Source organism: Petromyzon marinus, chromosome 11 (genome assembly GCF_048934315.1).
Source record: "Petromyzon marinus isolate PM22_M1 ecotype Great Lakes invasive population chromosome 11, UKy_Petmar_22M1.pri1.0, whole genome shotgun sequence".
NCBI lineage: Eukaryota > Metazoa > Chordata > Hyperoartia > Petromyzontiformes > Petromyzontidae > Petromyzon > Petromyzon marinus.
Window position 1 is genome coordinate 7,386,349 of NC_133677.1, and position 20,450 is coordinate 7,406,798.

Genomic DNA, 20,450 nt, shown 5'->3' on the forward strand with positions numbered 1-20,450 from the left:
TAGCATGAACAGTGAAGCTCTGCCCCTCTCGCCTGCAGCACCATGTGCGTTGGGTGATGGCAATAAGTCCGGACTCACGCGCCTATTGGTTCTGTTATGGAAAATTGCGTGGGGTGTTTTTTTGGTGGGTGGGTGGGTGGATGGATGGCGTTCAATGCTGACCCGCCCATACTGGGCATCTGTGACAAAGAGCTTCATAGCTCATTGGATTCCTCCAGTCTACAATAACGATTCTGATTACGAATGTACAGGGTACATTCAATTGTTACTACTGCGTCGGTTTTGACGGTTGTGCCGTGCTGCGCTTTTGGCTTGTTCAGCACGATTTCAACGGGCATTAATTTTAGGGCAGCTTCCTCAGGACTATTAACTTCTTTCCGCGCGCCATTTGCTTTGCGAGCGATGTGGAATGCCTGCTCAGATGCTGCGAAGGTTTAAATAACAATGAAAAAAAAAACATTTTTTCTATTTCACCGGAAAAGCATTTGTAAGTAGGGCAGTACGTTGGAGCGTTTGACCAGTTCCTCAAACGAGCGTTTGGCATCCGAGAGGAAACTGAGCTGCTGCCCGGAGGAATCCGAATGCACACGAAGGGGTGATGCTCGGAGCTCCGATTCAACACTCCATTGCTCCACTGCCACTTGCTGTCCAATTCTAATGGCAACTGCAAAAAAACCCTGCAGCTTAGTTTAATTGTCCTTTCCCCACACTTCCGATTAGCACGGTTGGCTACGTACGGTGCGAAACAAGTTCAACATATATGCATACGGTGGTATATACAAATATAGTCATTTACAACCCGCTTTGTCAACCCACTGCTGGATGGTCTCCCGTGTCAGTCGTAGAGGATTTTTCTTATTAATATTACAGCTATTTGATTGCACTGGGTGCAATTGTGAACAATAGCCGTATCAGATATGAGTACATCTAATCGGCATGATCATTGGTTGACTGCAGCTCAAAGACTCAGTCCTACACGGCGCGTGGTGAAGTCAGCAGATGTCCAGGTGCTCAGCATTTGAAGGCCCGAAGACCGGAATCGGTGATCTCGCCAACAATGTGTCCGAGGAGGCAGTTTCATATCGCGGACAGCAGAGTGAAGGCAGCTTCTGTCCAGGGAGCATTGTTTGACCATACTTCAGCCACGCCGGTTAGTGTGGGTTGACGAAGGGGCAGACACCCAGAACGGGGTCGGATATCACCCGCCGCTGGTGTTTAGCCGCGAGCGGGAATGGGAGCGGGGCGGTCGGATTTGCAGGCGCAGTGCTCAAACCACTGCACCACCATTCCTCCCAGCGTGAGCAAGTTTAACATTTACAATTACCCTTGTGTACAACAAAAAGCAGCCCCGAGCACCGATCGCTAATTTGACAGTAAAAAAATCGTAAAGCAGATAAAAAAAAATTGCGTTAATTGTGCTTCTGACATGTGCAATAAATATCGATTATCGAGAATATCACCGCACCACCAATTAAGCCCAATGCATGAGATGATTTTTCCCCCATATAAATGCTAACGGCACTATTATATGAAATATGTTGCACAATCAATTTAGATAATACATGATTTCCTCCTTTAAAAGTATATTTAACAGTCCCATTTATTAAAAATCACACTTTGGCAGCAACATAGGCCCAATAATGAACAAAAACCATCTCATTTACAGTAAATGAGGTAATTCAATACAAATGTCGAAACAGTAACGTGTTTGAATGAAGAAAATGAATAAACCTTCCACATCGAACAGTAAGACTATTATACAGGGTGTTCATACAAAAATATACGTTTTGCTTATAGCCTGTACTCATGATGGAGACATAACAGCGAGCACTGTCTACTCGGAGCTCATCTCCTCCCCTCCTGCTTCTTCCCCACGTTTATCCTTCACGAGCCCCCTTTCTCGAATCTTCCCTCGCTGTTTTTTTTTCTTCCCCGCAACCAATCCCCGTCCCTTCACTGGCAACGGTTCCCAACCGTCACCGCTCCGTTTCCCCGCTTTTTTCCCCCTTAAATATTTTCCTCCAGTCGCTTCGAACCCTGCCAATCATCGTGGAGGCCTCTTTCCGCCAACAGGACGCCTTGGCCTACGTTTTGAATAACAGTTTGGCTGCACATTGGCTTGAGGTGAGTGCCTCTTAATTTCGGTCATCATTAGATCATGATTTTATCATCGCACAGCAGGGTTGAACTCGATGGTTGAATGTTGGGTACGCGTGCGCGGTAAAGCACGTTGCCAAATGAATTAAAATCTTGAGTGACCTTCAACGGTGCAATTGAAAACGGAAGCATTTGAGTGACCATTGCGCAGCTGGGATGGTGGCCAAGACCTGGGACTCACTCCCTCTCTCTCTCTCTCAAAGCTCGACGTGACGCATGTCGCCAACGCCCTGGTCGACACGTGGAGGTTGAGAGAGGGATGAGACTCATACGAGGAGATATTTCATCATAACTACCGGAGTGTGAGTGGGCATGCATAGCTCTATTGACCTAGCTCAAACTGGTGGGGAGCGGTGGTGTAGCGGTTAGCACGCAGCACTCCGGACCAGGTCACCTGGGTTTGATTCCCACTCACGGTCAACACCGGTGACAATTATCTGAACCGGTCTTAGGCCTCCCCTTGGTAGACTCAGTCTCAAATGAGTACCTGGTTGCAGTGTGCAAACATCGCCACTGGGGAGACAAAGGCGGCCGGGCGTGGTGCTGGCCACCCAACCCCTCGTGTGCTGTTCCAGCCTTCATAGGTGCTCACAAACAGCACTCGCCCCAACAGTCTGTTAAGGCTACACGGGGGATCTTCGCATAGCTCTATCGACCAAGCTCAAACTGTAGTTGAATTGGAATTCTTTAATAAACAATCATAACTTTATGGCGGGGAGGGGGGGGGTAAATCCTATGTGGGTCACATACAAGCACATCATTTCATTTCTCGCGGCTCTGACGCATTGAGGCCTTCCGTTTCGACCGGCTCCACAAAACGATATTCATCCGCTGCCGCTGCGAGCGTCTTAGCTGCACCAATCGTACACTTTGACCCAGCGGGGCTACGCTTCTCATCTCAGCACGCTCATTCACATGTAAAAAAAAAAAAGGACCATCGTTATTTGTTGTGACGTTATTGATAACGCTAAGCCGCGTGTTAAAGTGTGGTGGCCCGCCACAAAGGAAAGTCACCACTCTGCCCTTGGTATGTTATTGGGTCACTTTGGCCCCCGCTTTATGAATGCCCTGTATATAGATCATTAGAAGCGTGTGTGTGTGTGTGTCTGCTCTATACCCAACCTCATCGTCGTCGGGCAACGGAGGAAGAACTTTGTCCAAATTTTCTGGGAGCGCTTCCACGTCTTGAGTTCCCAGCGTCAGCCATTGTCGCAGTTGACTGTCCAGGTATTCCTCGTATTCTGGCAGAAACACGTCAAACGTTCAGCACAGCCTTAAAAAGAGTTGTTCATGTGCTATGCAAACACAAGCCTTCTGGGGAGACAAAAGCAGCCGGGACGCGTGGTGCTGGCCACGCTACCGCCCCGCGCGCCGTGCCGGCCTAAATTGAGCGCTCACCACGAGGCCCTTGCACCCCCGCCCGACCAGTCTGTGAAAGGCTACACGGGGGATCGCTGTCTTTGTGCGTCGGACAACCTAACGGCGTGCTAACAAGGGGGCTCCGTATTTGGACCTTTTGAAAAGGCTTTGTCTGTCGCACAAAACGCCTCACGGTGCGAGAGCGTCGCAAGATGTTTTAGGCGTCCGCGGACCAATTCGCTTACGCCGTGCACGGGGAGGGGGTAAGGGTGGTGCAGCCTCGCCGTGCAAGTTGGGCGGGCGTCTTGCCAGTGAACGGCTCCCGGCAGCTTTTATTATTATTATTACTCGGGACAGCCTTACCGAGTCTCGTAGCTCTTTTTCAGGAGGGTCCTGCCAAGTTTGTCGCGCGAAGCGGGCGACAATTGCTATTGTATGACCCCCCGAATGAGTCAACTGTATGTATACGTATGTTGAACTTCTTTCGCGCCATACATAGCCAACCGTGCTAAGTGGAGGTGGGTTAGGCGACGGATACAATCCGCAAAGTTCGCCTCGCACTTCGTCGCAGATGAAGAGGGAGTTCTGTTGCACCACGATTATGTTACATTTACGCAAGCGCTGGCTAAGCACAAAGTGCCGAACCGGCCGCCTGAGTGCTACTGCGCGCTTAAAGGTTCCGTCGTCAGCACAATCAGCATCCTACGTCGCCTCGTCGGATGCGGAGAAAAAAATACGGGGTTTTTTTGGTCAAAAATGCTGTGGGTGACCTTTTGCAAGATTCAAAACAATTTTAGAGGCATCCGAACGCCCCAAGAGACCAACAGCGACTGTGCACGCTGCTTCATACGATGACGGAGATGGTGGGGGAGGGGGGCTCGAGACTAAGGGGGGGGGGGGGGCGCCTTGGTGGGGGTTCAAACACAGGAACCCCGAACCCAGAGGGACACAACTCACTTGAGAATCACGCAATCCGACATCCTCATTACATGAGAGACCAACACTCCTTGGGGCAAAAAACCTTTCGGCAAATACCTGGCCGAGTTGCAAGGACCGTCGGGCATTACTTGACGAGGAAGTTGAGGGATGGAGGGGATAGGTTACCTGCGAGGTAGCTCAGCAAAAAAGATAGAACAATTGGCCGTGGGCATTCACATGCCCCTTGCAGCAAGGCCTCTGATTTAGTGGCGTCCATTGCTCAACGTTAAGAAATCGTCGGTCTTGCACGGCCGGACGCTAAAGCCAGCCGTCCCAAATAATAATTATTCACGTGGCACACGCGCCAAAAGGTACCCGTCTCGGACGAATTTTGCCAACCTCACCCGCCACGAGCTAATATGTCTCTGCTAATGACATCTAGGCTCCCTTTGAACCCAGTGGAAGATCTGGGCCAAGCCATGAATAACTCTTCGGCCGCTAATCTAAAGCACTTGCAAAGACCTGAGAAGCACGTGTGAGCGCACATCGACGGTCGCGACGACGATGATGAATCGGGCGGTCGCGACGCAGAGAACTGTTTTCGCTTTCCACGCATTCACAAAAGTATGCGGCGTTCAAACAAAGTAATTGTTGCGCCATTGATCTCGGAGGCAGACCCCCTTTAAAGTGTAAATGTTTCTCCTATTAGTACGAGTGATATTAATGGCCTGCCCAATTGTATTTGAGAATAACAACATATTTTGCGGATGAATAATACATTGAACAATACGGTTTATTTGATTTTACATTCTTATAGCCGTCTACGATAGACACGTACACATATCACGTAATTGATTATTTAAACAATATTTATTTAAATGGGAATGACAAAACGCATTACAGATGTCACGCCTTACTTTAAGACAATGCGGCAATTGTTCACTAAGTGTAATTATTGCTCCCGGCTTCGCGTGCCAAAAAACGTGTACACAATGACAACAAAATATCATGAGAGAGCTGCACAATTCGCGCATAGCGTATTTCTTGTGTGTTTCGTTTGTTGTCCTTCACCCGCACCTCCCATGAGCACGGTTCGCTATGTACGGTGAAAAAGAAATTCAACAAATGGAAATGTGCACGGCATATGCGCCATGTATTGTATGCGAACCCCAAGACTAATTAAATTATTCAACACGTGTGGCTTGGTTGCACATTTATAATATAATAATTAAAACTAGATGTCCTCTCACGCAGCGGAATAAAGATTCATGAAATGTACGGATGGTATTTGAATATGCTAGGGGGGAAAAAAAAAACATTAACCTCAATACGTAATTAAAACGATATGAAAACAAACGCATCAGGACTAAAAGTTATGGTTGTCCCAGGACACACTGGGTCATTGGATGAGAGGCTAAGGTTCAGCAATGTGCCAGTGCATATGTGGTACACATGTGGTCATCATTTACAAATGTTACCAAGACGTTGTATTCAGGGGCGGGGCCAGGGGGGGTGACAGGGTGGGTGACATTCTGCGTATAATTGTACGACACTCGGTCTGGCGGACTCCGTGCAACTGCATTGTCAAGAGTGTGTCGCCAACCGATGGCGTCTAGTTCAACAGCCTGACTCTCTAAATCATTCTTGAAATTAAAATTTGTTGAATGTCACCCCGGCCTGAAATCGTGGCTCCGCCCCTGGATGTATTTATCACATTAGCTATTATCTTAGACGCAGCAGCTTATCGACTGGAGTCGACTCTTACGGTCACGATGCCTGCATTGCGCTGCGTCACGTGCGTGTAAGAATCGATTAATAATTTACAGTTTAACGAGACGTTGCGCTAGCGCTACGGCTGAGCAAACGGACCGAACAAAACTGTGCAAACAAGACAGAGAAACAAGAAAAGCGATACAAAACGAGACAGATAGAACAAGGCGACAGCTAATTATTGTTGAATTGAATCGCGAGCCCTGAATCATGATGGTCTATCGAATCACTGGAGGAATGAAGCGTGCCATGCCTATTCGTCACAATAATCATCAGCATCATCATCATAGCCACACTCTTGAGAACCAAACATCAATGCCCATCTAGCCATCGGCTCATTGATTAATCTAATTTCTGGGAGAAGTGGGAAAGTGGCAGCTGGATCATCGCATTCTTACATCGTACAAACTATAACCGCTATCGGTGAACATTCACCAAGTGACACGACAATTGCATTTGAAATTTGGGTTTCCATGAATGCCTAAAACACGTTCAGACCCACACACAAACGCGCGGCTTACACTCACCGTCCATAAGTTGGTGACGAGTTGGTAATATTTGATTTTCCAACTGCCGGCTCATCTCAATATCACTCAGCAGATGGTTCTGACGGTCGGGAAAGAGTAGTACGCAGAAAAAAACACAACACCAAATCTGTGATGTATTACTGCTCCGAGTCTTTTGATTCATTGCCTGTTACAATGTGCAACGGACATCGTTTTTTGCGCTTTGCATTTGCGCTACTTTTATGTAAACGTTTTGATAAAGCTTGAAAGCATAACTGGACGTCTAAGCCATATGTCATTGTAGTAATCTTCACAGAGCAGCATAACCAGCTGCAGAAGCTTACACAATGTGCATTAGACATTTGAGAAGCACCAACGTATTTTGTATGCAGTAACGTGGCAGATTAAGCGTTGAGAGAAAATATTACATGAAGAGCCAGGCATTGACAGAGGAGTTAGAATAGAATATTCGTGCGTGCATGCATGCGTGCGCGGGCATGTATGTAAAAATGAGTTTGCAAAGCCACTCTCGGCACGGTGTATAAATCGCACGACGCACATTAAAAAAATATACAACTTCCTTCCCTTGCGCAGAACGGGTGTGGTGTAAGAGGATCAACAGCAATAGCAGTGTTGGTGGCCGGCCCCACAATGGGGACCTGTACATAGTCTGCTAGGCTGTGTAGTTGGGTGTTAGGGCAGTGGTGGTGGGGTGTGGGAGCTGTACAATTGAACCAAAAAAAATGCCCACCAACCCTAACGCAACCTGCACCATCCCCCCCACCCCACACGTAAAAAATCCGCCCACATTCAAGGGGTCCCCAGACGATGCGTCGTGCAGTAATCCACTGGCTAAGATTATGTTGAACTTCTTTCGCACCATACGTAATCCAACCATTCTAATCAGAGGTGCGGGCGAAGGACAAGCCTAGGACACGCCACGCCCGGCACACCACATATTTAATAACTTTCCTAATGGCGAGGATCGATTAAGCTTATTAATCGCCTAAAATTACAACTGGGCCGATTTTGTTTGTCAGTTACTCGGGCCCATTTAAAAACGGCGGGTCACTCTCACAAGGCAGAAAACCCCCGGTAAGCCACGCCCAGCGTGATGCAGGCGATGGCATCGCCAGACTCCGCCCATCACCTCCCATCCAGCGGCACACGTAGGAACAGAGGTGAAGCCGTATTTCCAGCTATTTTCTTGCAATCCGTTTCGTCAAGTAATTCAACCTGTGGTATAATCGGTAGGGTAATCGGTTACTAATATGAATCGGATAGCCCGGCTCTAACAACTATTACCGATCCGTGCGTAACTTTGGTCGACACAAGCTAAGAGAGCAATAAACGCACGCTCCCCCCAATCCCCCTCCAACCCCCCCCCACCCCCCCCCCCCCCCCGCTATCTCACAAACAGATTTGCGATAATTGCCCGCACTTATACACAAAGCGAGGGTGCGATTATCAAGTGTGAATAATTTATATGTATAAAAAAGAACTACCGTAAGGCAATTCACCAGAGCACGGTTGGCTGTGTACGGTTCGACGACATATACCCACGTGCACACAACGCGGGAGAGATGACTGTGCGGGAGTCGGAGCACGCTGGATAGTGACGGACGCGCTGATTCTACCTTTTTAGACGCCAGCACAGCTTGTCTGATGCTGGTCGGCTGCTCGCTGCTTGAGCTCCCATTGTTCTCTTCTGCAGGAAATTGAAATGCTGAAACCGACACGATGATTAAAGTCAATTATCTGAATGCTTGCGAGGGTAAACAACGACACTAATTACATTACTTAATAGGCAAACAGCAACGTGGCCAATTTAGCCCGCGTTTATTATCAGTTAATGCCTATTAATTCCACATTGCGTCTTAGGAGGATGGCTCCATTCCAAAGTCATAAACACGGTAAAGCTGATGCTTTTCGAGTACCTCTTAACAGGTGGAGCAATTAATTGGAACAAAAACGTATTCGGCGATCAGCCAATGAATTACAACCTTCATTTGGCCAAACTTGGCACGAGTAATGCTGCTTTCCCTTTGGGGGAGATTGTTCCATGTACGTATGTTGAACTTCTTTTGCGCCGTACGCAGCCAACTGCGCTAGTCGGAGGTGTGGGAGGAAGGGCAACAAACTAATTGAGATTTAAAAGTGCAGAGCTCCAGTGACTTCTGAATATCGTAAGGAAGAGCATTCCAGACGGCCGCAGAAGCGCATCTGAACGCGCGCGATGCGGTGACCGCCTTTGCTCGAAGGCTAGCCCAAAAGCTGCTACGAGTTCGTGCGATGGTTTATTTGTGGCATGGGAATGTGGAACTGCCACCACTGGCTCGGGACCATGAGCACGGCTCATTTGAGCTGGGGGACGCGTTTGCGTGAACTCGGACAACAATCGTGGGATTGTAAAAGTGCGTCGAGGCTGAAAAGAAATAAGGACACAATAATTCGGTACTCACAAAATGTGACTTATAGACAGCAAAAGGTGAAAATGTGACCGTAGGATTATTCTTCCCAGCGTGCTCTCCCATTGTTACAGATTCTAGGGACACAGTCGCATTTTTTGCCGTCTAGAAATCACTTTAACATGCATTGTTATTCTTTTAATCTGTGTCGAACCTACAATCTTTTTTTCTGACACGCAACGCATGATGGAAGGGCTGATCCTACGGCGGTGACCAGATTGTACAGGAGCCAACTGGACCCATGGATTGCAGTTTTTTGCATTTGTTATTAACAAAGTCAAGTAGTACAGAAAAAAAGCAATGGCACCTATTGCTTTCTGAAATCGCCTTCTCCTCTAAATCATCAAACTATCCAATGAAGGTAGACTGATAGACTGATACAGAGCACAGAAGTGTCAGTGCAAACACACGCAAGTGAATTTAACAGCAACAAGACGCGACCAGGCTGGCCTAGGAAGGCAAACCACGGAAGGTCCTGGGCCGTGTGCACGCAGCGCGTCACTGCGGACAGCCGCTGACCGGCTTCCAGCTTCCTGATGCCCTCCCGGTACTGCAGAAGCGATCGTCTCTCTCCAAGCAGCCTCTGCATCTGCCCGTTGGCCTCACGCAGGAAATCGCGGCACTGCCCAGTGTCGGCCCTGCTCTCCTCCAGCTCCGACTCGAAGCGCGCACGTGAGCTGTACGCCAAGAGAGACAGAGGGGAAAACAAACGTGGAAATGCAAAGCTCCATTGTTTGGTTTTTTTACACCAAGGAAAGGAAGGAAGCTGCCCGGAGTCTCTGGAACAAACGCCAGGGCAGGCGTTTGCCGCATAAACCTCGCGAGCGCTGGCGACACGGCGCCCGTGCAAACACGCCCGACCGCTCGCAGTCCCGCGCAAGCCCAAGATGCACGCACACACACAGCGAGCACAGCTGTCCGCGCGTGATAATGGGTGTGCAGGTATAGCTTTATCGCGGATTTGCAAACCCGGTCGGCTGATTGAAGTTGCCGGAGCGGCATCCCCTACGAGGGGTGTTAGCCGGATAAGAACCCGGCCCCTGTTCTTTGGCACCGCGAGCGCTGAGCTGCCCCCAATTCCCTTTACTCTTTATAGGGGGGGGGGGGGAGAGTTCTTCCGCTTTTCTCTTTAGTACTTTGGCTCTGCCCCGAGAGTTCAAACCCACGAGTTTTCCTATTCTGTGCTCTTTAATCAGCTGATTAAGCCTTAATTAAAGGGAAATCCAAGTCTTTTTGGTGTAATGCAACCATTTTTTTTCTAACAATATCCTTTTAAAGTAAGCCACCAAAGGAATATGCCCTCATTAAAATTACCCTGGGCGCACGCACTTATGTATGCATGTGTGCGCGCATGCAGCAATTCGAGATCCATTAGAGCAATCGCAGACGATAATTTGTAAAGTTCATCGGTAAGATAAGTGAGCATGGATGGTCCGCTTAGTTGTTGGGGGCGGTCATGCTGTTGTTCTGTATTGTGGTAATTTCAATCGGCATTCAACTATGCACGGACAAATACGTTGTATAATATCTGGTATCAACGTGCAGAATACACACGTGCAAAAATATCCCCCGTAAAGCCTTCACAGACTGTTGGGGCAAATGCTGTTAGTGAGCACCTCTACACATGTTCATGCACTTGTACACACATACACACCCCTCGTCCAGAAGTGCAAATGTCAAAAGGGCTCCACATGTGCACATACATATGTAGTGTATGTGCACATACATTTGTAGTGTATGTGCACATACATGTGTAGTGTATGTGCACATACATGTGTAGTGCATGTGCACATACATGTGTAGTGTATGTGCACATACATGTGTAGTGTATGTGCACATACATGTGTAGTGTATGTGCACATACATTTGTAGTGTATGTGCACATACATGTGTAGTGTATGTGCACATACATGTGTAGTGTATGTGCACATACATGTGTAGTGTATGTGCACATACATGTATAGTGCATGTGCACATACATGTGTAGTGTATGTGCACATACATGTGTAGTGCATGTGCACATATATGTGTAGTGTAATAGCGCCGGCTGGTGACCAGCAGCGGCAACTGTGGTGGACAGACAGGACACACGCCGATGAGCGTGTGCACGGTGTGTGTTGGCAGGGCGGAGGAACTGAGGCAAGGGGTCATGGAGGACCCCATCTGGAAGCCCCTGGAACCTGCTAGCGTGTTCGAGAAGGGAGGCACGGGCAGGGCGGAGCCAGGCCGCGCTGGTAGGATAAAAGGCGCCGAGGCTGCCGGTTCTGGGATTGGATTCGTCTCGTCGTCCTGTCGTCTCGTCGCCGTCGTCACTACCGTCTTCGATTGATATTGCGCTGCTAGATAGTTGTTGGCTGTCTCCGTCAGCGCCGTCGGCGTTAGACGGCTCGTGTTGTGTACAGGCTAAGCGACTGTAGAGAGTGTGCAGACGAGACCGTGAATGTTCAAATAAAAGAAGTTGCCTCCTACAAACTTCGCCTCCGAAACACTGACACTACATATGTACCGTAAACGCACGTGCTCATGTATAAAGAGTAAACAATCGCACACGTGATGGGGAGTGATAGGGTAGTGGTTTCCGAACTGTGTTACAAACCCAGCGATCCGCAGTCAAAATAATGGTGACAGCGGATATTTGAACCGGTCCTCAGCCTCTCCTAGGTCAACTCAGACTTAAATGAGTATCTCATACAGTGTGTTAACATCAGCACTGGGAAGACAAAAGCAGCTAGGCGTGGTGTTGGCCACCCATCCCCTCGTGCTCTCTGCCTTCCTTCATAGGTGTTCGCTAAAAGCACTTTCCCCAAAAGACTGTTCAAGGCTATACGGGGAATATTTGTATTTTGCAGTAAACATAATGACCCATTTGTTAATTAGCATGTTTACACAGAGTTATCGTCAGTTAATAAAGCACCAATCAGTCCCAATGAAGCCCTATTTTACTCTCGTGTGAGTAATTCTTGGTGGTCTCATGTAAAAGGCCGAAGTAATTTCTGTCTGGGAATTCTTTGTTTTCCATGCACCCAGGATGAACGCTAACTTTTCAGAATTTTCTTTGCTTACAGGGTTTATATATATATGTCAGTAGATATATGTGTACTGGGGTCCGTGACTCTGAAGACATATACTCATCACATACTTGGATTTTTATAACCGTGTCATCCGTCGACCCCGAAACAAACGGGTTTTTTTTAACAATCAACAAAGGGGGGCGCCTCCCCATGTGTGCCAGAGCCTTCGTCTAACGGCAGACAATTAACGCAAATTACCACTGGGTAAAAAATCCCGTTAATTTCATCTCTTTGGCGTAATTAACAAAAACAGCCACTGTGCGAGGCAATTATCATAAATAAACAAAAGCTTGGAGCGGTTAGCAAATAGAGCGCCCGGCTTGGATGTAATTATCACATTAATGCACTGGGGATTGTTTACATCTTTACTCCCCCCCCAACACCCAGCCTTAACAACAGCACAACTTCAAAATTGCACACTCCATATCTTTAGCGCACACAGCGCTTATGGAAGAGCAAATCATACTCTTCACAAACAGATGGACGCTTTATGATGTTATACATATAATTTGTATATGTTTTTTTTCTTTCAGAGACCCGATTCTCACATCACAATTCAATAAATTTTAAAGGGAAAGGGGGAAGGGGTGGGGCAAATGGAGGCGGGAATTGCTTTTACAACAGGGGCCCCGATGAGAGTTTGCTTAATCCATCCGTGCAGAAGGCTCTGAGCACGTGGTCTACACATTACTTTGTCATTTTCGGAACAAAACATTCAAGTGGCTTCACTTCTGGTCAAGGTTGTAGGGGACATAGTGGGGCCCCTCCCTGATTAACGCGGAGCACTGAAGAAGCTGTTGCTGTTTTGAACTCGTTGGCAAAACACATTTTTCGTCTCGCACAAACGGGGCACTATGTTCCTCGTGACTCTTGAGATAAGCATTTTAAATATATATAAATATACGCCTATTACAGCAACTAACCATACCAATGTACCAAAACACACAAAATTGCTTAATACAGCATTTAGATGCAGTGGCGTCTCAAGATGCTGTAGAGAAACAGTGGGCATGTGTGTCGTATAGAGAGTAACTCTCAAAATGCTTTGACAAGTGTCGTGACGGGTACTGCAAGATCTGACTAAGTCTGTCCATTGGCTTCCAGTTTCCGAAAGAATACATAAGGTCGCACTCATTACACACAAAGTGCTTGCCACAAATGAACCTCAATACCTTGCGGATCTCATCAAGGAGCATAAACCATCACGTGAACTCCGATCATCCTCACAGTGGCTTGTGGCAGGCCATCAAACAAAGACGGTCACTGCATCGCGCTCTTTCAGATGCGCTTCTGTGGCCGTCTGGAACGCTCTTCCTTCGGATATTAGGAAGCCAATGGACCTATACACTTTTAAATCTAGATTGAAAACTAATTTCTTTAAAACTGATTTTTGTGTTTAGTTTGTTATCCTTCGCCCGCACTTTGGATTAGCAAGGTTAGTTATGTATGGTGCGAAAGTTCAACATACATACAGTGAGGGAAAAAAGTATTTGATCCCCTGCTGATTTTGTACGTTTGCCAACTGACAAAGAAATGATCAGTCTATAATTTTAATGATAGATTTATTTGAACAGTGAGAGACAGAATAAAAAACAAAAAAAATCCAGAAAACGCATGTCAAAAATGTTATAAATTGATTTGCATTTTAATGAGGGAAATAAGTATTTGACCCCTCTGCAAAACATGACTTAGTACTTGGTGGCAAAACCCTTGTTGGCAATCACAGAGGTCAGACGTTTCTTGTAGTTGGCCACCAGGTTTGCACACATCTCAGGAGGGATTTTGTCCCACTCCTCCTTGCAGATCTTCTCCAAGTCATTAAGGTTTCGAGGCTGACGTTTGGCAACTCGAACCTTCAGCTCCCTCCACAGATTTTCTATGGGATTAAGGTCTGGACACTGGCTAGGCCACTCCAGGACATTAATGTGCTTCTTCTTGAGCCACTCTTTTGTTGCTTGGCCGTGTGTTTTGTTGGTCATTGTCATGCTGGAATACTCATCCACGACCCATTTTCAATGCCCTGGCTGAGGAAAGGAGGTTCTCACCCAAGATTTGACGGTACATGGCCCCGTCCATCGTCCGTTTGATACGTGAAGTTGTCCTGTCCCCTTAGCAGAAAAACACCCCCAAAGCATAATGTTTTCACCTCCATGTTTGACCGTGGGGATGGTGTTCTTGGGGTCATAGGCAGCATTCCTCCTCCTCCAAATACGGCGAGTTGAGTTGATGCCAAAGAGCTCCATTTGGTCTCATCTGACCACAACACTTTCACCCAGTTGTCCTCTGAATCATTCAGATGTTCATTAGCAAACTTCAGACGGGCATGTATATGTGCTTTCTTGAGCAGGGGGACCTTGCGGGCGCTGCAGGATTTCAGTCCTTCACGGCGTAGTGTGTTACTAATTGTTTTCTTGGCGACTATGGTCCCAGCTGCCTTGAGATAATTGACAAAATACTCCCGTGTAGTTCTGGGCTGATTCTTCACCGTTCTCATGATCATTGTAACTTCACGAGGTGAGATCTTGCATGGAGCCCCAGGCCGAGGGAGATTGACAGTTCTTTTGTGTTTCTTCCATTTGCGAATAATCGCACCAACTGTTGTCACCTTCTCACCAAGCTGCTTGGCAATGGTCTTGTAGCCCATTCCAGCCTTGTGTAGGTCTACAATCTTGTCCCTGACATCCTTGGAGAGCTCTTTGGTCTTGGCCATGGTGGAGAGTTTGGAATCTGATTGATTGATTGATTCTGTGGACAGGTGTCTTTTATACAGGTAACAAGCTGAGATTAGGAGAACTCCCTTTAAGAGTGTGCTCCTAATCTCAGCTCGTTACCTGTATAAAAGACACCTGAGAGCCAGAAATCTTTCTGATTGAGAGAGGGTCAAATACTTATTTCCCTCATTAAAATACAAATCAATTTATAACATTTTTGACATGCGTTTTTCTGGATTTTCATGTTGTTATTTTGTATCTCACTGTTCAAATAAACCTACCATGAAAATTATAGACTGATCATTTCTTTGTCAGTGGGCAAACGTACAAAATCAGCAGGGGATCAAATACTTTTTTCCCTCACTGTACATGAGGTTGTCTTTTGAGTGGCAGGATAATGTATGGTTGATGATACAGCACTGAGGTGAAATATTCACTGCAGGCTCTTCGTGCCAGCAGTAATGTAATATTGACGAAGTATCTTTCCTTGCATTTGAGTTGGTTATGAAACATTCGAGTCTATGTTCGTTTTCACATGAATTGCAAAATATAATCGTCACCAGACCACACTGACCATCATGGTGAAGTATGACCGACGCGGTGTGGTAGGTTTTACCGTTTAGCACGGTTGGCTACGTACGGTGCGAAAGAGTTCAACGCATGTGCACACGCGTGCGTGCGTACAGAGGGGGAGAGAAAGATGTGGAGCCTGGGCCTGAACAGGGGCTAGGAATCGAAGCATGGACTGGTGGTGGCAGGGAGTTCTAGAACGCTCGGATAGCAAAGGAGAAGGGGGGGCGACCTCCCGCTGAGTGGAGGTTGATTCGGGCTTCGACGCAAGGGCTAGGATGTGGGAGTGGTGATCCATGTCAAGTGAGTTCTAGGCCAAGAATGGTTGAGAGTGAATGAACAAAGCAACTCTTTTCGTGGCATACGGAGAGCATCCAGCCATTGAGCGGAGATGTCTGACAGTGTTATTACGCTGCCAATTGATCAAGTGTTCAAGTAAAATTTTTTAAACCAAACTGAGAACTCAAGAGGTCGAGGACAGTCTAAATTGCTGCTCAAAGTGAGTGTTAACCGGGGTCCTGAACACAACAAGAGTTCAACTTTTCACCACACTCAAAAGATGCGAGGCCTAAACATCGTGGCTCACCTCCAAAATCAATCACACATCACCATATCAGGTCATTTTTCACAACAAGAACCATGACCAAAGAGGGTGATCCATTTCAATTGAATGCCTCCTTTGTGTTCTCTTAATTACATTTTTATTGAACTGACATGCATCTTTAAATGTTCATTGATGGGAATCGTCAGGAGGCTTATAATCATAATCGCAGCAGATTTTTCTGTCGTGTCTGAGACCTCTGCAGTTTCTAAGTCAATCAACGGTGATTAGCCACCAAATGTCCAGGGGACCTAAATTATTTACGTCCATTTGTCTGATGGTAGGGGCTCCCTCCTCTGATACAACATCGCCAGACCACGCACAAGCCTAAGGACATCAGAGGTCATTTTCGAGTTCAGGTGAACTGTGCTGCCCCCATCCACCACGCCTGTATATTTTGAGTTTGCATGTCTCTCTCCCCGCGGTCGCGTGGATTTTTCGTGCTTTTAGAGTATTTGCCTGCTATAATTTCCACGTGATAAGCCACTTTGTTGAACTACCATTTGTAGCCAGGTCACTTCTGAAAGAGAGCTGTAAAATAAAAGCTCAGTGGGCCTTACCTGGTAAAATAAAAATAGCTTATAGTATTTATAGCCCAGATCTGGCACGCCTCATGTCTCATCGTACCATATTTTAATTTATATCACACCTTTACCAAGGTGCTGAACATAGAATTAAGCTATTTGTACAGCGGAATAGTGGTGATGAGATGAGTTGATGAGAAGGATGGTTGGACATGGATATGACGATGCGTGAAATAAACGGTGATGAAAGTGGCAATAAGTGGTCAATGATGAGAGAGTGTGATTAATGGGAAGGGAAATTGGGAAGACGGATGGTGTTAGTGATGGGGGAAGGCAGGGGGAGGAGGAGTTTGGGTAAGCGAGGGAAAAGAAGTGAGTTTTAAGGGGAGAATGAAAAATAAAGAGTGAGCCGATTGTTTGACGTGTAGGGGCAGCTTGTTCCAGTGTAAGGGGAGCAGAGGTGAGAGAGAGAGTGGAACCGTGATTAGGCACAGACAGAGAGACAGCTGGGATTGTGAACAACAAGGACGAGCAAGAGGATAGAATGGAACGCGGGAGGCCGGATACTTTGGGGTGAGACCATGGACAGAATTTTTAAACTAGGGTTCACCTACTCGCCACCATGAAGAATGACCTACGTGGGGCGGAAGTTTAAATATCACACTGCTGTGTACAACAGGACGCTTTTCACTCGTGGTCACGTGACGCTGATAGAATGCCAGTCGTGGGTGCACGTTGGCGCGGGTGCACAAAAAAGTAAGTAAACATAACCTTCACGGAATTACTATTAATGAATATGTAACATTCTGGATCAATTCTAGATTTGAAGCTTTCGTGACTGCAAGGATCCATACTCTTTGGTTCTATTCGGTAAAGTCACGTAGGTAAAAAATATAAAACAACAAAAATCACGACGTTTCGGCCACAACACAAGCGGCCTTCATCAGGTGAAGGGACTAGACTGTCTCGAGGACAGCGCTGGAGTGAAACACAGCCAAGCTCAGACCGCGACCTTTAAGCTGTGTGAGAGTTATCGAGAGCAAACGGGAGGAAATACTTTTGTGGTGTCTCTCGTAGTAAATGCCCCTGCTGCACTTGTGTTCGCTGTGTCGCCGTGTGGCGCAAGGCACCGGGTACTACTCACCTCTGCATGCACTTCTCTTTTTCCGCCAACTCGCCCTCCAGTTGCGTAATCCTTGCCGTCAAACACTCCTCCTTCTTTGCGAAATCCTCAACAACAAGCTGCAGATTTCTGATTTCATTGCATTTCTCTCCAAGCCTGCGAGAGAGATATTTTAAAAGAGCTTTCATTGTATGGTAGCGACACGGTGGCAAGATCTTAACTCCCTCGCCTGGTCTGCAGCAGGTCGCGGGTTCGATCCTGACCCTGACGCATGTACAGTGAGGGAAACAAATATTTGATCCCCTGCTGATTTTGTACGTTTGCCCACTGACAAAGAAATGATCAGTCTATAATTTTAATGGTAGGTTTATTTGAACAGTGAGAGACAGAATAACAACAACAAAATCCAGAAAAACGCATGTAAAAAATGTTATAAATTGATTTGCGTTTTAATGAGGGAAATAGGTATTTGACCCCCTCTCAATCAGAAAGATTTCTGGCTCCCAGGTGTCTTTTATACAAGTAACGAGCTGAGATTAGGAGCACACTCTTAAAAGGAGTACTCCTAATCTCAGCTTGTTACCTGTATAAAAGGCACCTGTCCACAGAAGCAATCAATCAATCAGATTCCAAACTCTCCACGATGGCCAAGACCAAAGAGCTCTCCAAGGATATCAGGGACAAGATTGTAGACCTACACAAGGCTGGAATGGGCTACAAAACCATTGCCAAGCAGCTTGGTGAGAAGGTGACAACAGTTGGTGCAATTGTTCGCAAATGGAAGAAACACAAAAGAACTGTCAATCTCCCTCGGCCTGGGGCTCCATGCAAGATCTCACCTCGTGGAGTTGCAATGATCATGAGAACGGTGAGGAATCAGCCCAGAACTACACGGGAGGATATTGTCAATGATCTCAAGGCAGCTGGGAGCATAGTCGCCAAGAAAACAATTGGCAACACACTACGCCGTGAAGGACTGAAATCCTGCAGTGCCCGCAAGGTCCCCCTGCTCAAGAAAGCACACATACATGCCCGTCTGAAGTTTGCTAATGAACATCTGAATGATTCAGAGGACAACGGGGTGAAAGTGTTGTGGTCATATGAGACCAAATGGAGCTCTTTGGCTTCAACTCAACTCGCCGTGTTTGGAGGAGGAGGAATGCTGCCTATGACCCCAAGAACACCATCGCCACAGTCAAACATGGAGGTGGAAACATTATGCTTTGAGGGTGTTTTTCTGCTAAGGGGACAGGACAACTTCACCGCATCAAAGGGACGATGGACGGGGCCATGTACCGTCAAATCTTGGGTGAGAACCTCCTTCCCTCAACCAGGGCATTGAAAATGGGTCGTGGATGGGTATTCCAGCATGGCAATGACCCAAAACACACGGCCAAGGCAACAAAGGAGTGGCTCAATAAGAAGCACATTAAGGTCCTGGAGTGGCCTAGCCAGTCTCCAGACCTTAATCCCAGAGAAAATCTGTGGAGGGAGCTGAAGGTTCGAGTTGCCAAACGTCAGCCTCAAAACCTTAATGACTTGGAGAAGATCTGCAAAGAGGAGTGGGACAAAATCCCTCCTAAGATGTGTGCAAACCTGGTGGCCAACTACAAGAAACGTCTGACCTCTGTGATTGCCAACAAGGGTTTTGCCACCAAGTACTAAGTAATGTTTTGCAGAGGGGTCAAATACTTATTTCCCTCATTAAAATGCAAATCAATTTATAAAATTTCTGACATGCGTTTTTCTGGATTTTGTTGTTGTTATTCTGTCTCTCACTGTTCAAATAAAGCTACCATTAAAATTATAGACTGATCATTTCTTTGTCAGTGTGTAAACGTACAAAATCAGGAGGGGATCAAATACTTTTTCCCTCACTGTATATATGGAGCTTGCATGTCTTTCTCCCCATGGTTCACGTGTATTTTTCTCCGGGTCCTTCGGTTTTTTCCTCCACATTTAGAAACATGCGTTTCGAGTATTTGGCTGCGATAAATATCCGCACGACGATAAGCCACTTCGTTGAGCTATCATTTGTGGCCAGGTCACTTCTAAAAAAGATTTGTAAAATAAAAAAAAGAGTTTAGTTTTAGTATATATAAATCAATAGGTCGCCAGTTCCATCCCCTGTCATTTCAGTTGCAACAATGGTGCACGTTTCTTAAATCCTGCCTACCACTAGGCTTGCCAGCCCTGACTAAAGCTATTCTGGGAGATAGAACGTATTTTCTTATTCTCTTAAAATATCCTCTTCTTAAAACTCCCGGATTGCTTTCAATAATCAACAGGAGATCGATACTAATTCCGGGAGGGTTGGCAACCCTACCCACCTCCTCTGGCCACCGAGCAGCGTAAATGGGAAACACCCGCGGGCAAGTCGATCGGCAGGTGCAGCAAAGTGGTGTCTGGCCAGTGTGCTAGTAGGCCAAAATGTCCCCCACTAGAGAGGGCTCTACTCTAGAGCTCCCTCGAGTGCAGGCACTTGCACCAGCAGGCCTGCGCATTTTCCACGTGTGTTATCATAGCGGAAGATGTTTACGTGATTTTGGAGACTCCAGCAGCTTGAAAATTGTGAAAACTGAGAGACCACCAAACATCCAGAGACCTAAACTATTGTAATAAAAAAAGTCAAACAAGCATTAGGCAGTGCTTATCTCTGTGCAAGCTGTGAT

The 20,450-nt window shown here is 46.8% G+C and overlaps 1 protein-coding gene across 3 annotated transcripts in view; it reads right to left on the bottom strand.

Moving 5' to 3' along the window:
• Positions 1 to 20,450, bottom strand: part of LOC116941278 (uncharacterized) — a 96,234-nt gene that overhangs the window by 46,240 nt on the left and 29,544 nt on the right. For all 3 annotated transcript variants that reach the window (XM_032952154.2, XM_076066343.1, XM_032952156.2), the window contains 5 exons: positions 17,800 to 17,934; positions 9,698 to 9,855; positions 8,348 to 8,436; positions 6,732 to 6,810; positions 3,280 to 3,398 (listed from right to left, as the gene is read on the bottom strand). In XM_032952154.2, the coding sequence (XP_032808045.2) occupies positions 3,280 to 3,398; positions 6,732 to 6,810; positions 8,348 to 8,436; positions 9,698 to 9,855; positions 17,800 to 17,934 (580 nt within the window). The remainder of the gene's footprint in view (positions 1 to 3,279; positions 3,399 to 6,731; positions 6,811 to 8,347; positions 8,437 to 9,697; positions 9,856 to 17,799; positions 17,935 to 20,450) is intronic.